Source organism: Mirounga leonina, unplaced genomic scaffold, assembly GCF_011800145.1.
Source record: "Mirounga leonina isolate KUSES-001 unplaced genomic scaffold, KU_Mleo_1.0 Mir_101414, whole genome shotgun sequence".
Classification (NCBI taxonomy): domain Eukaryota; kingdom Metazoa; phylum Chordata; class Mammalia; order Carnivora; family Phocidae; genus Mirounga; species Mirounga leonina.
Window position 1 is genome coordinate 1,981,734 of NW_023270121.1, and position 16,558 is coordinate 1,998,291.

Sequence of the window (16,558 nt, forward strand, 5' to 3'; positions counted from 1 at the left end):
ACTTTTAGGGGCATTTCAAGTAAGTGGTGGTTATGAGGATTAAATGAAATAATAGACCTAATGCACTCAGTGAAGTGCCTGGCATATAGAATGTACACAGTAAATGATAGTAATGAATTGATTAATTGGGTTTTCTGATCTTTCATATGACCCCTTCAAGAAAGTGTCTATTCCGTGAACTTAAGTGTACTCATATAGATGGCCTAGCCATAAGAACTGGACTCCTAACTTTTCTCCAAGATAGCCCAGAGCCGTTGATGCTGACTTTAGAGTTGTAAAAGCTACCTGCTCTCCCATGGGCTTAATTCCTACCAATCCATTAAGGTGAATGAAATATTAAAAATTATGCTCTTTCCTTCAAATCATCATAGAACATTTCTGCCCGTGGTTTTGGTTGATTTTGGCCTTTGGTTGGCACTCTTCCCTCAGAGGCATGTAGTTTGCTTCGGTAGCCACCACTGAGTTGATGAATTGTGGTCCTTTACCTAAGAGTCTAAGAATATCATTAAGAAGACTAAATCATGTTTCATAACAACTATTACTTCATTTGTTATCATGTAATTTGGACTATCCTTGGAAAGTCTGCATATATTAGAGGGGAGATAAGGTGACTTTTAGAAATAATCACATTATGTCAAATAAGATACTTCAGAGCTGTGCACACATCATTCCAGTGAGGGTTATGGGCAAGATCTTGTATAATGTAACCAGTGCTACCAGAAGTGGTCAGCAGAGGGAGCAAGATGAGTTTTTGGTCACTTTCTGTCGATTTTGTTTTTGCTTTCATGAACTCAAAAACAAGAGATGAGTGAAAGCCAGGATGAACCTCCTCACGAACTTGAGAACCAGTTTATATTGCGTCTGCCTCCGGTAAGAAACCCTTGTATCTCAGACCAAATATCTTCAGTGCATATGTATTAGCTCTGCTTGGATTCTGTGGTATTTCTATTTAAGGTATGCTATAAAAACTAAGGACATTTGTTTCCCAGGAATCACATTCTATTCAACAGTCCTATCCTAGTGTGTACTCTTTTAGCAGAATTTCTTTCATCCTGTACATGCTGCCTATCATGTGGGCTGATTTCCTGGCAAACGGCTGTGACAGTGAGGGATTCAGTCACTTACCAGAGGTGCTAACAGCCTGTTCACTGGACAGCCAAGATAAGACTCTTTTAAAATCCTGTCACCTCCAAAGGGGCAGTGAGAAGGACCATCACTATTTCCTCAAATTTATCACCATGCCAGGCTGTTGAAGCTCATCTTAACATTGTGTTAGGATCTATTCTCCCTTTGATACCTGGATTCAAGTCGTATTTAGTCTAAGAAAGCTATATTAAAGACGGGTTTCAGAAAGATATTTTCCCAATTAGGGCTACTTAATATACCCAGTAAACTGCAGCTAAGCCTTTCCTTAGCAACTACAACTGAAGGGCAGCCATGAAAGGCAGGAATGTAGAGCTAGAAGAAGGCATTAACTGTAGCTACTAAGAAACAACACTGAGACTAGAGTCAGCCTCATCCTAACTTGTCTTACACAGTGCACGGTATGCCATGGTGCATGGCATTGTTCTTAACATTTGGCAGGTTTAAGGCTTTATTTAAGGGAGGACTGTCTGTGACATATCTCTTCTATTAGTTGCCAAGTAGACAATTCATCCTTCTGATTTTTCAACCTCCCTTCTTTTTAGGAACATGCATCTACTGTCAGGAAGATACTACATTCTAGAAGTGTTGCCATGAAGGATAAACTCAAAATTGACTTATCTTGTAAGTAGTGACTGTCCATTTACCATACATGGAACAGTAATTTATTCTGGGATTGCTATGTGCCAGACACTATACTAGATACTAAGGATATGACAAAGAACAGAATATGGTCTCTGCCTCGATAGACTCTAAGAAGTCTTAAGAAGCTTTAAGTCACTTTCATAGCTTCTTACTGAGGAAAGGAAGTAGAAATTATGTAATTTGAGGTAATTATTATAGTGTGTATAAGGAAAAACATGGGGGCCAACTGTGCCATTTGTCTACTGCTGTTTGGCTTTGTGATTTCTAACTGTCCAGGGGAATGACAAATGAATGCTGTTCTTTCCTTGTTTATAAAAGTGACATATCTTTCTCTCTTTTAAATAATATTTATTAGGTGTTTGTTTTAAGTACAGAGAAGTATATAAAGAAGAAAATTTAAAATGGTCTATAATACCATCACTCAGGTAGCCCTTATTAACATTTTTAAAAAGGTAATACAAGTTCATGGTTAGAAAATTCAAATAAAACAGAAGAGTTCAAAAAGAAGAGTGAACCTCTCCTTTGCAGTGCTCTAATGTTAATGCCAAAGATAACTAATAATAATTGTTTCTCCTTGTGTTTCCTTACAGACAAAATTTTTATGCACAATACCAACATTTAAATCATCTATATCTTTAAAGTTACTTTAAAGAATTAAAGACACAAAAAGAATCATGTCCAACATCATTCTGCATTTTTTCTTTTTCACTTACTATTAGAAGATTTCACTTGAATCTTCTTGTGTTAAAGGACATTCATGTTTGAGACATCTGGGCAGGAGTCAGGGTTGTCAGTATATGAATATATATATATATATATATATATATATATATATATATATATATATATATATTCCTACCGTATATGGATATTGTGTAGACTAATATCTTTGTGAAGGTAACTAGAGATTGTAACTTCAGATTTACTAGCACCATTCTGGGATCAACCCTTCCTTCACTCAACCCTTCACTCGACATACCCATGTGCAATGATTTAAGTGAGTGCTTCTGATGGTGTCAAAATGAATGGGTTTGAATGGAGTTTGCCCTTCAGGAGGAGAATGAAGCACTTACCACTTCATCTGCATTTAGTTCACAGTGATTACGAAGAAACTTAGCTACTTTTGATCAAGTAGCATAAACATAGACCCTGCCTTCTTTTCTCTGGGAAGTTACTAATTACATACACAATTCTAGCATTATGAGAAATAGTAGGGTTCGCTGAAAGACTAGTCTGCCCCACGTAAGTCTTCATTACTCAAGCTCTAGGAAGCTTAAGAATGCATTGGGAAGAAGTCAACTTTGATTTTTCCTACCTCTCTTCAGCTGATGGACGTCATGCAGTTGTTCAGGTAGACGATGTCTCACTAGCTGCAAAGGTGGTTGATTTGCCATGCGTTATTGGAAGCCTGAAAAGTCTTGATAAAAAAACTTTTTATAAAACAGCAGATATTTCTCAGGTATGGACGAGTTTTCTTAATCTACTAGCTCTTACATCGTTCAAGGAATCCCTTTCTCCCTACTTTTCTCTTTCTTTCAGTGCTCCTTCCCACTTGGTGAACGGCTGCTTATCATTTCTAATTCCAGCTCAATTGCACAGGAATACAATGTCGTGTTCTGGTTTGGTGTTTGAGCCATAACTTTTGACTACTTAATTTTATCCAAATAGCTTTTAGATAATAAAGGTTTATGTTTGCCATTTATAATGATTTTCATCTGAAAAAATGAGGATCTGGGATCTTTTGAACTTTTTGCTAAAGCAAGATGCTGTGAACTCTGGAGATTATATTTGTTCTTTTCATCATCTTGTTGTTGATTTCTTGTCTGTCTTCTAAATCAAAATGCTAAGATGTATTTGTTTTGAACATATTTCCTCTGCAGTGGTAAGCATTTGAGCTAAAACAAACAAACAAATAAAAAGAAAACCCAGAATCCATATACAATGCTGCCGAGACAGACAGAGAGAATGAATATATATGTATATTAATACTTGGTTTTCTGGAAATGCCAAGTAACATTCTCCTTACTTCTGTGCTCCAGGATTTCTGGTAGTAAAAATGATCACAATTCATTACTAACCCAAGATTTGTGGCTGTAATCAACTTCTTTATCTTTGTTAAATGTAGATGCTTATGTGCACTACTGATGGTGATCTCCACTCTTCTCCGGAAGAACCAGTTACCTCTACTGATCTTAAAGTAATCAGGAAAAATGAAAAAAAGAGACAGAAACAATACGTCTGGAAGCATGGCAGTAAGTCACCAGCCCCTTGCTCATTCTGGCTGACTACATTTATCTGCTGAATCCTAATTACTCATGAGCCAGGGACCTGTTACCACACTTAGGTGTTTGGTTCGTTAGGCATCCAGACACTCTTAAAGGAACAGGTCATGTCATGAGCTAGTGGCTTATAGCGTGACCTTTCTCTTTATCAAATTCAGATAGATGTGTGACTACCAACAGTCATATATACATTTCACCATGTTGAATTTATTTTAGTTACTCCACCACTTAAGAATGTCAGAAAGAAAAGGTTCCGCAAAACAACAAAAAAGGTTAGTTGCATGCTACTTCTGTGTCTACTGGGTGGATTGGAAGAGGATTATGAGTGGGGAGGAAAGGGAGACAGTCAGTTGGGGATTAATTTGTTCATTCCTTTATATGTTCAGTATGTTATTGTGAGCTAAATGCCAGGCACTGTGTGGTAGCAGTTGGGATTCTATAGTGAACAAAAACCAGACCTGATCATTTAGGGATCTGGATGTGTCATGAATTTGAAACTTCTGCTAATGCTTTCAGTTTTCAATTGCAAGACCTAGTTTTACGGTGAACCCATCTAGAACCTGAGAATTGAGAACTGTGGTTATATTCCTAACCTTACCTCAGACTTGTAGAACCTTGGGCAAGCTACAGGATTACTGTGGCTTGGCTTCTTCTTTTTTAAATTAACTTTTGATTTTGAAATAATTGTAGGTTCACATGCAGTTGTAAGAAATAAAAGAGAGATACCATGTACCCTTTATCCAGTTTTCATCATTGTGACTTTTTGCAAAACTATGGTACATTATCACAAATAGGAAATTGATATTATACAATTCACCAATCTTATTAAAATTTCTCCAGTTTTACTTGTACTTGTGTTTGTGTGTGTGTGTGTATGTTTAGTTTTGTGCAGTTTTATCCCATATGTATGTTCGTGTATCTGCCTACACAATCAAAATACTGTGCAGTTCTGTTACCACAAGGATCCCTCATCTCACCCATTTTTTAAAGATTTATTTATTTATTTTAGAGAGAGAGAATGAACGGGGGAAGGGGCAGAGGGAGAGAATCTTCAAGCAGACCCACCGCTGAGTGTGGAGCCCAATGCGGGGCTTGATCTCAAGACCCTGAGATCATGACCCGAGCTGAAACCAAGAGTCAGACGCTCAACCGACTGAGCGACCCAGGCGCCGCATTGCCCTTTCATAGTCACACTCATCTCCCTCCTACCCCACTCCCACAGTCTGTAACCCCTGGCAATCACTGTTGTGTTCTCCATCTCTGTAATGTCATCTTCAGAATGTCATATAGATGGAGTCATACAATGTGTAACATTTAATACTGGCTCCCCCCCCCCCAACTAAACATAATTCCCTTAAGATCCATGCAAGTTGTTGCATGGATCAGTAGTTCGTTCCTGTCAATGCTGAGTAGTATTCCATCGTACGGATGTACCACAGCTTGTTGAACTGTTCACCCATTGGAGGACATTTGAGTTGTTTGCAGTTTTTTACTATTATAAATAAAGTTGCAAGCAGGTTTTTGTGTGAACATAAATATTTGTATCTTTGGGATAAATGCCCAGGAGTGCAATTGCTGGGTCCTCTGGTACTTGAATGTTTAGTTTTATTTTGTTTTCAGAAGGGGGAGGGGCAGAAGGAGAGGGTGAGTGAGAATCTTTTTTTTTTTAAGATTTATTAGAGAGAGCACGGGCGGGGGGAGGGGGGAGGAGCAGAGGGAGAGGGAGAGATGCAAGCAGGCTCCTCACTAAGTGTGGAGCCTGATGCTGGGCTCCATCCCCCGACCCATGAGATCACAACCTGAGCCGAAACCAAGAGTCGGATGCTCAGCTGACTGCGCCACCCAGGCACCCTGAGAGAGAGAATCTTAAGCAGGTTCCGTGCCCGGTGCAGAGCCCGACCGTGGGCCTTGATCTCACAACCCTGAGATCCTGATCTGAGCCGAAATCAAGAGTCAGACGCTTAACCGACTGAGCCACCCAGGTGCCCCTTGAATGCTGAGTTTTATAAGAAACTACCATACTGTTTCCAAAGTGGCTTTAACATTGTACATTCCCACCAGCAGTGTAGGTGTGATCCAGCTACTCTACATTCTCATCAGAATTAGGTGTCTGTCACTATTTTTTTATTTTAGCCATTCTGATAGATGTAGTGATCTAATTGTGGTATTAATTTGTATTTCCCTGATAGTTAATGGTGTCAAATATCTTCTCATATGTTTTTTTGCCATCCATATAGTTCACTTTAGTGAAATGTCTGTTCATGCCTTTTGCCCATTTTCTAAATGGATTTGTTATTATTGAGTTTTAAGAGTTCTTTTAATATTCCAAATACTAGTCTTGTCTGTAGAAATTTGTAGATATTTGCAAATATTTTCTCCTAGTCTATAGTTTGTCTTTTCATCTTCTCCACAGGGTCTTTCAAAGAGCAAAAGTTTTTTGTTTGGTTAAGTCCAAAGTATTGATTTTTCCTTTTAAGGATCTTCCCTTTGCGTCAGGTTTAAGAACTCTTTGCCTAGCCCAGATCCTGAAGATTTTCTATTTCTTTTTTTCTAAAGTTTAACATTTTACATTTAAGCCTGCAATCCATTTTTGAGCTAATTTTTGAAGGTTTTTTAAATTTATTTGAGAGAGATAGAGAGATTGAGAGAATGAGTGAGGGGAGGGGCAGAGGGAGAAGCAGACTCCCCACTGAGCAGGACCCTGGGATCATGACCTGAGCTGAAGGCAGATGCTTAACCGACTGAGCCACCCAGACACCCCTAGTTCAAGGTTCATTTTTTTCCTTGCATTTTGCATGTCTAGTTCCTCCCACACCATTTGTTAAAAAGACTATCCTTCCGCCATTGTATTGCTTTTGCACCTTGTCAAAAATCACTTGAGCATATTTGTGCATGTCTGTTTCTGGGTTCCCTATTCTGTTCCATTGATCTATATGTTGATCCTTCTTCTGATATCACAGTGGAGCTATATAAGTCTTGAAATCAGCAAGACTGTTCTTTATTTTTCTTTGTCAAGATTGTTGTAGCCATTCTAGAGCCTTTACCTTTCCACATAAATTTTAGAGTATGTTTGAAGTTTAGAAAAAGTTTTCTATGTCTATAGAAAACCTTGTTGGAATTTTGGTAGGAATTGCATTAAACCTATATAGAGATCAATTTGGGGAGAATTGACAGCTTTATTGCGTTGATTCTCTCACTCTATGAACACAGTTGCCTTGGCTTTTCTACTGTCAGTCAACAGCATGTACTGAGTGCTTACTAAATATAAAACTAAGTTAAGAATAATTTTACAATTCTTTAAGCTTTAGTGAAGGAGAACAATCGTAATATAACTTCATTGTTTGTGTTTTATTTCGTAGCTCACTGATTTCAAACAAATTGAAGAAATCAGCTTTCCGGAGGTAGAGCAATCATAATATAACTTTATTGTTGACCCTTGGTGGGTTTTATTTCATTGCTTATTACTTTCAAGCAAATCAAAGAAACCATAAAGGTTACTTTTAAGCCTGCCTTCTTATCTCTAACTGCTGCTGTCATGCACAGACACTGAATTTGATTCACTTAAAAATGGATTCATTGTTTAATATGTGATAACTCCTAGAGGAAAAGATACAATTTGGCTAGTGACTCTATATTCTAATCTGCTTTTTTTTTCCTCTGGTACTTATTTTAAAAGCCATTTCTTGGAAGCCAGGGTTCACTTTTACCAGCAGTTTTTTGCAATTGCTTATTCCCCCTCAAAGTTCTAATTTCTATTTGTGTCATGACAAATTGGTTGCTGTGGAGATAATTGTCTAAAATTGGATTTAAGGGAGAACATGTAGCTAAGACCCAGTTTTTATAGGAAAATCTTTAATAATAAAGATGTGGAGAAGTGAACCTTGGGAATTTGGATCTTTAGACCAAATTACTGTTAAATAACAAATAAGGAATTGTAGTTCTTTGCCAACATGGGCCAGGGCAAATAATTAATAACCGAGACCCAAGGGTTGTGCCTCTGAGAGAGGTCTTTAACACAGAGTTGCAGATTGAAAAGATTAAATGTCTCAAGTAATTTGTTTGAATGGGGAAAAAAATAAGCTTATCGTACAAAAACCTAGACCCTGGTCAAAGATTTCTTCGTAAATAGCATTATTTAAAGTTGAAATTTGGTTGTATGCATGTTGAAGAGGCCTAATTATTTGAATTCATTTGTACGTAGGTAAAGGACATTCCTGCAAAACACGGGGTGTTAAATGACCTTACTGTTATTCCCCCTTCCCCCACTTTGGTTCAGTACATCGAGTCTCCCGATGTGGAAAAGGAAGTGAAAAGACTTCTGTGTTCAGATGCTGAAGCTGTCAGTGCTCGTATCCTTTTATACTAAATATTTTCCATGTAGTCTCTTCCACCCCACGTGCACTTGCTGACCAAGCCCTCACTTCTGGTATTTGTGTGTGAATTGTGATGTGTGGAACTTAAGATTTTTTGGAGATGTTATTTCCTAGCTAGGAACAGTAAATTCACATGATAGAAATGTATTTACTTGTGTAACTCAGTATAAGGTACTTCTTCATACTAGGAATTCAGATACAAATGGCCTGAAGTTGGACTAAATTAAATAGCATTTTCAGCCAGAGAGCTTCTTCCCTTTCAACTGGGCCTTCTCCTTTCTTTCTGCTTGTTCCTTAACTGACCCACCTTTCAGGATGGGAAGTAATTGCTGAAGATGAAACCAAGGAAATAGAGAGTCAAGGCTCTATCCCAGGCTTTGCAATATCCTCAGGAATGAGTGACTATACACAGGATCGTGTCTCATCAGGTATGTCTATAAAAGCGAAACAAGAGCTTCAGAAAGCGCAGGTGTTGACTGTGTGAAAGGCCAGTCTCCATAGACTCACAGGCCAATCACAGAAAAAGGAGGCCTTTGCCCTTCTTTCCTCTTATTGGTCCCTCAGTGCTTCAGGGGTTTTAGATTGGTGTTCTAATCTCCCACCCATCCCTGGTATCCTAAATTCCTAGAGGCCCTTTGATACTCTAAATGTCTTGATCATTGAATATATGAATGAATGTTAGTGTTTTGCATTTCCTGTCATTGTTCTAGGAAGGGAATAATCTTCCGTCAAGAAAATTATTTATAAAATTCATCGGTTGAGTGAATTTGAGGGGAGGGAGTATAACTACAGCTAGAGTGGGAGTCATTTGAAGATTCATAGAGTTTTAACTTCCTCTTCCTTAAAACCAATAGATTATGGTATGCTTCGGGAGGTGTTCAGTGATTCTAGCAGTAACAGTGATGATGATGATGAGGATGATGATGAGGAGGAGGATGATGATGAGGATGATGACGAGGATGATGATGAGGATGAGGAGGATGAGGATGAAGAGGATGACTATGATGATGAGTACGAAGTTGAGGAAGAGGAGGAAGATTATTATGAAGAGGATCTGGAAAGGGAGCTACAAGCCAAGTTATTTGCATCTGGCCAGTATGAGGCAAAGGAAGGAGCCAGTTCAATAGGTAAGTTACAGAGGAAAAACCAAAGGGATGGGACAGAGTGGGTGGCAGTGCTGAAGATGGCCTCTAAACACGTGTCAGATGCAAGGCTAAGTTTGAGAAGTTATTGCTGAAATGTGTAGTGGAGTTTTAGTTGATTTTGATCTCGGTCCACTAGTTTAGGCTATGTTTAGATAAAATTTCTGTCTATCTCTGTTAGTCATGGATATTCAGAAGCAGATTCATTACATGGAGAAAAAGCTCCAAGTGATTCGATGCAAAGCACAAAGACAGAGGCATCTCATAATGAAAGTGGAAAACCTGATGCTCAAGGTAAATTCCTGTTGGCTGGGATAAAGATATCTTGAAATCTTACTTTCAAAATCCCATCTTTGTGTTTCTACTCATGTTATCTCTGTGCAGCATTCTTAATTCATTTGCACACCTAAAACAACCTCTTAGAAACCCCTAATAAAACAGCCCTATTCCTTTTACCTGAGTAATTTTGATCATCTCGCATAAGCAATTTTGGGAAGAGACCAGGAGACCTGAGATAATAATTACCGATACTGAGCATTTGTTAATGTGAAAGGCACATAAAGAGCTAACCATTTTCCACGTATCATCTCATTTCATCCTTGCATTCCTGAAACACAGGTACTGTCACTAGTCCTATTTGATAGGTAAGGAAATGGAAATTCAAAGAGGTTAAGTAACTTGCCAAGGACCACAGTAAGTGGTAAGACATAGATTGAATCCTGTTGTTTGTACCAAAATGTATTCATTGCAGTGAAAGAAAATTAACTAAATTCATTTTTAAATGTTATGATGCATGCCTTAACAAGAATAATTATCTTGCTTTATTTTTGTTAACACATATTTCAACCAAAGGAAAATGTATGTTTAGGCCATGTTTGCATCCTTTTTTATAGTGAGGGAAATTCTGAAGAATCTGGAAAATTCCTTGCCAGATTTCATTTTCTGGAGAGCTGTAGTCATCAAAATGGAGCAACGTGACACAGAACTATACCTCTTTAGAGTGTTGTCCTTTAGAATAACCAAGTAAGATGATAGATGTGGACACACTTTGGAAGATACAGCTGTATGGTATTATTAGGATGTTGCATGAAGTACTAGTTGGGAATAGTATTCTTCTGCCCTAGTGCAGGGAAATGAATGAGTCAGCATCACATTCCAAGCCAGCTTTTTAAATAGTTCACCACAGTCAAAGGATTTGTGCTAAAACTAAAGAAAGGTACGGTGAAGGCACTCCAACCATTTATTTTAGGGCAAGAAAAAAAATGCTGTGTGTAGGGTTATAAAATCCAATCAGATGGTTCTGTAGTTAGGGGGGTACAAGTTCTTAGACTCTAAATCCTTTAAAAAGAGTGCTCTTGTGTTACAACTGACCATTTTCTTATCAAATTATTTGCTGAACTCTTTGTCTCGCATGGTTCTCTTTTCCCTTGAGACTCAGCATTCATCATTTATACAATTTGTTTTCCAGAATCATTTAAAGTCTGTCCTGGAGCAGCTGAAGTTACAGGAAATACAAAAAAATGAGCAGGTGAGAAGCGTGTTTTCAAATCACCCGGGAAACATTTGATACAAAGACTTCCCCACCCCCACCCCCAGGGTCATTTCTGGCCGCTCCTGTCGCAGGAGTAGTAATGGCCATATCTTCTAAATGAAGGGTAGCAGGTTGGAACAAGGTGTTTGTGAAAATTCACTCATTCAACAGATATCGAATGTCTATTAAGTGAAAAGCACAAGATGTACAGACAGCGTTGAATAAGACAGAGCACTTGTCCTCATGGAGCTAACTGTCTAGCACAGAAGACTGGCAGTGAACAAATTAACAGACAGATCTAAACGTGCAAATCATGAAGAAGTGCTGTGAAGGAGAAAAAAAAAAAAAATCCGTGGTTCTATTTGAGTAAAAAGAGTCGTGCATTAAATTGAATTAAATTAAAATGATCGGCCTTTCTGAGGAAGTGGTATTTCAGCTTTGACCTACAGGATGAGTCCAGGTAAAGAGGGAATGGAGAGCCTCTTGGGTGAAGCATATGCCAGGTCCCATACTGGGGAAGAACCTGGCCTCTTGGAGGACCTCTGGAGTATTTAAAGCAAGGAAGAGAGTGACTTAACATGAGGTTGCCGAAGTAGGCAGAGGCCATAGCGTATGGTCCCTTGCAGGCCACGGTGAGGAGGATGGGTTCTCATGTGAAGTGTGGTGGGAAACCCATGAAGAGTTTTAAGCGGGAGAGTCACGTTTACACTTGATCCTAGCCAAAAGGCCGAGAAGCGATAGGAGGGTCACATTTAATTTAAGCTTTTTAAAGAACACCCTGATTATTATCAGGAGAATAGGTTATAGGGGGGAGGACTAGAAGCAGGGAGGCCACTTAGGAGGCTGTGTGGTGGTCTCTCATAAGAGGTGGTGACAACTTGAACTAAAGTGGTGGTGGTGGATTTGGAGAGAATATAATATTTTTTAACTGCAATAAAAAGGTTTCTATGACAGCTTTGTTGAGATATAACGCACATACCACACATTTGAACTGTACAGTTCAGTGGCTTTTAGTGTATTCACAGAATCATGCAGCCATCACCCCAATCAATTTTAGAACATTTTCATCACCCCAGAAAGAAACCTGTACTCACTAGCAGCCACTCCCCATTTCTTCCGGATTCCTCCCACCTGCCGGACCTAGGCAACCACAAATGTACTTTCTACTCATCTACTGTCCCTAGTCTGCTTATTTTATCTAAAGGGAAACACATACTATGTGGTCTTTTGTATCTGGTTCTTTCTCTTGGCGTAATGTTTTCAAATTTAATCCACGTTGTGGCATGTATCAGTAGTTTATTCCATTTTGTGGGTGAATAATATTCTAGTATTCCATGGTGTGTGTGTGTGTGTGTGTGTGTGCATACCATACCACACATACCATGTTTTGTTTATCCATTCATCCATTGATGGACAGTTGGGTGGTGTCCCCTTTTTAGCTATCATAAATAATGCTGCCACAAACATTCATATATGAGAGAATGTATTTTAAAAATAGAATTGATGGGACTTGGGTCAATTAGTGGGTGTTGAAGGAAGTGTTAAGGATGCATGCCAGATTTCTAACTTGAACAACTCTATTATTTAAAGCCACAAGAGAATGAGCAGAGTGCAAAGAGAAGAGGGTAACTTGGGATAAGTGAGGGTCAAGTAGCTGTACAGAAAATGTATGCTGACTTCAGCCCTAGAAAATTGAGGGTAACAGTTTTAAAGGAACCGGAGGTCATATGCTGATGGGCTTAGCATGAGGCTCTGAAGGTAGAGACACCATCCCTCATCCCCATTCCACATGCCAACAAGGTGAGGGGAATTCTTCCATATATTCCCTTCCCCTCAGCAGATCACTTAACCAAGTACTGCTTATAAACAACCATGTGAACAATTAGTGCCAAATTGCTTTAGCACCCACCAAACGTCTTTGTTTTCATTCACATAAATAGTATTGGGGAAGTGCTATTTTCAACGCAGAAATGTAGCTGTAAACTTTATTCACCCACAGTCCTTTATGTTAGTTCATTTAGTCAGCATAGATGGATGCCTGCCTTAAGCTAGGTTCTGCAGGGAGGTACAAAATGCTTGCCACCCAGTCTCTGCCTCCATCTGGGGAGAGATCCATGAGAGGGACAGGAATTTAAAGGAATGAGGGCTGGGGCGCCTGGGTGGCTCAGTTGGTTAAGTGACTGCCTTCGGCTCGGGTCATGATCCTGGAGTCCCGGGATCGAGTCCCGCATCGGGCTCCCTGCTCGGCAGGGAGTCTGCTTCTCCCTCTGACCCTCATTCTCTCTCTCTCTCAAATAAATAAAATCTTAAAAAAAATAAAATAAAAAAATAAAGGAATGAGGGCTCGCTTCTGTCCATAGAGATTAGGGAAAGACTTCATAGAGAAATGGTGTTTGGCTGGAGCCTTCAAAGGTGGGTGGGGTTTTAAGAAGGATATAGGGAAAGGAGGGCGTTCTCTACAGAAAGCACAGTGGCTCAGAGGGGCAGGCTAGAGTTGAGACTTTTGGCATAGGGCATAATGAGCCATCAAAGCTTTTCTATCCGGGGAGTAACTCAGGAAGACTTCTCTGCCAGCAGTAGGTAGGAGAAATTAAGAGTGGGGAGAGACTAGAGGAAGATCCAAGTGACAGAAGGAATCAGAGCTTAACAATTGATTGGATTTACGGGGCAAAAAGGAGAACAAAGAGGAGTCCAAAGCCTGAGCACCTGGAAAATGGTATGGCACTAACAGAAGACACCAGAAAGGGGATTATTAGGGGGCGTTGTGGGGGGTTGGTGGAGAAGGTGATGAGCTAAATTGGAAGCACGGTGCATTGGAAGCACTTTTGAAAATGGGAGAGCAGAGGTTGGCTCATGCAGAGAAATGATCATTGAAGCTGTGGGGATAGATGAATTAGCCAGGGCGACTGTTTAGCAAGAAGTCTGAACCTGGGGGTGGTGAGAGAAAGAGCCCACAAAGGGGAAAGAACTGGAACAGTCAGTGGTTGTAATCATGTCAGCATTTGAGTGTAAAGAGCCTCCAAATTACCGTAGGGAGCAATTCTAGTAATTCGGTAGGTGATGTGCAGCATAGAATCATTTTATAATGTTCCGTTCCTTTCATTTCACAGAATGAAAATCTACACTTGGTATGGAGTAACCTAAATTGAGTAACACTCAGAAACAATCTTTGCCTCAAAGATAGTATACCTCTCTTAATGTTATTGGTCACTTTGCCATTTCAAGTAAAAAAAAAAAAAAAATTTAAATCCTATGCCACGAAAGGTTCAGGACTTCTGACTTAGAACGACCGCAAACAACTAGAACATCATCAGGCTCCTGACTGGTCGGGTCTCTGGCTCAGTTTCTCAGTGTCTCATAACATGGCAAGAAGCAGCAGCTGAGACTAGTTTAAGAGTCAGCGTGTTCAGGGAGACAAAAGGCTATCCCAGCTGCTTTATTTTCTGACTCTTTGAATATGGCTACAGTGATCCCCCTGTACACTCTTCCCAGAAGCCCAGAGTCTTAACAGCAAGCATATTTCATTTTTAAGCAGATTCAACTTTAAAGCTTCCTTTTATAAGTCTGGCGCAATAAAAACCGCACTCAGCATTGTACATGCATTCTCAACCACGTGCTGTGCTTTGGAACATTGCAAGACTAAGATAACCTTATAAATACCAAGTCACAGTAGTTTTTTTTGGTTCCTACAAGTAAATTCTAGATCAAGTAATGGAACTTAAGATTTCAGATGACTTTTTCACGTTTTCCCGCCTCTCCCTACAGCTCGTTTCCCTACGGGAACAACTGAAATATTTTTTGAAGTGAGAGAGCATTCAGCCTGGCCCACGAGCCTGGGATTCACTGTCTAGACCGCTGAAGACTGGATGAATTGTACGTGTTTCTGCCCCTTTTGTTGCCTTATGTTGAGTCATTTGTATTTGTTTATCTGAATCTGTTTGCTAGTCAAATTTGGAGTTTAGCAGGTTGCGTAGAAAGGGACAGAATATAAAAAAGTAGTAGACCTAAAAACCCAACTCAGTATGGAAATTTGCGTCTCTTTATCAATTTGAGAATTGCTTATATTGCTTCTGTTCTGTTGGTGCCATCAAATGATTCAGCCACGCTTGCCAAAGCAGATAGTCCCGCTTGAAGGCCACACAGCTGGTTTGCATATGTTTCCAGTTCCCTTCTCCTGTTAATTTTAAATATTTCCTAAGACAGAATGAATAATTTCTACCAAAGGCTAGGACCTGCCACAGTGAATTGAGTGCCTACCTCGCAGCAGTTAACGCTAGGTTTCGTCCTGTCTCTGTTAAGGTAATAGGAGCTGCTTTCCTGCTCAGGGATGATTTCTTGCTGCTGCTATCTTTGTTCTGTTGCATTTTTAGGATTGTGTCTGGTTATTACTTGCCAGCTAAGAGAATAGTTAGAGCAGAGATGAAATTCTGAGCTGTTATCCTTATTCTGAGCCTCTTCATCCTAACCCCTGCCAGAAAAGGTTAGGAAAAATCAGATGCCTATGAAGCCTCCCTTAAAAACCCTGGGTGGGTTTGTTTTCTGCTGTATTGTTAAAGTTTTCTGGTTTGTGTTCTTTAAGCAATAAATGAATTTCTCATTTTAAATGGATTGCTGTCACTTTATGAAACTGCTCCCATGAGGAGTGCACTCCTATCCAAAAGGAAACTGGAGAGACAGGCAATAAACTCTACCATTAGGAAATGACAGAAGATGGTGTCCGTACTGGGGCATCCTTCTAAAGAGCCCTTGGGATAACTCCTAATGAACCAAGCAAATCATCTCCTATCAACCATCTAACACTGGAATTTCGAGAAGGAGTATAGAGAAGTGATAAGAATGGCAGCTCCCGTATTCGCGTCAAAGTACGTTGTAGTGGAAAGAACACAAGGTTGGAGTCCTGGCTCTGCCATTCACCTTGGGCAAGTCCCTCCACCCCTTAGAGCCTCTGTTATTTTCTCATCTGGAAATCAAGGGTGATAATGCTTATGACCAAGAGGCATCTGGGGGTTTTCTGGAGGTCGTTCAGCTAGACCCAGGTCTGGTCCCAATTGATGGAGTCAGTGCTGCTCTAGGAAATGTACTCCCAAGTTTTCTGTGCCACTTTTAGTGCTCCCGTTCCAAGTTGAAGTTAATAAGCCAGGGGCGGTGAAGAGCAGGTCAGTGTGTATGGGCAGGGCCCGCGGAGGAGGATGGAAGACGGAAGGAATGCTGGGGGCAAATGCAGGGAAGAAGTGGGACTAAGGGGGCTAGACATGTTAAGGGCAAATGAAATGAAGTTAAGATTAGGAGAGAAGTTAGAGGACAGCTTAAAAACCAAGATGATATAAAAACGTTTTTTTTTCAGGGGCGCCTGGGTGGCTCAGTCGGTTGTGCGTCTGACTCTTGGTTTCCGCTCAGGTCATGGTCTCAGGGTCATGGGATTGAGCCCCACGTCAGGCTCCA

At 39.9% G+C, this 16,558-nt stretch overlaps 1 protein-coding gene across 1 annotated transcript; it reads left to right on the top strand.

The window, feature by feature from the left end:
- Positions 1 to 782: 782 nt before the first annotated feature.
- TAF7L (TATA-box binding protein associated factor 7 like) lies at positions 783 to 15,674 on the top strand. The gene is made up of 12 exons (XM_035016587.1): positions 783 to 870; positions 1,689 to 1,767; positions 3,114 to 3,247; positions 3,914 to 4,040; positions 4,287 to 4,342; positions 7,430 to 7,471; positions 8,272 to 8,419; positions 8,758 to 8,871; positions 9,298 to 9,570; positions 9,767 to 9,879; positions 11,054 to 11,113; positions 14,882 to 15,674. The coding sequence occupies exons 1-12, from the start codon at positions 805 to 807 to the stop codon at positions 14,921 to 14,923; spliced, it is 1,254 nt and encodes a 417-aa protein (XP_034872478.1). The 5' UTR covers positions 783 to 804; the 3' UTR covers positions 14,924 to 15,674.
- The last annotated feature ends 884 nt before the right edge of the window (positions 15,675 to 16,558 follow it).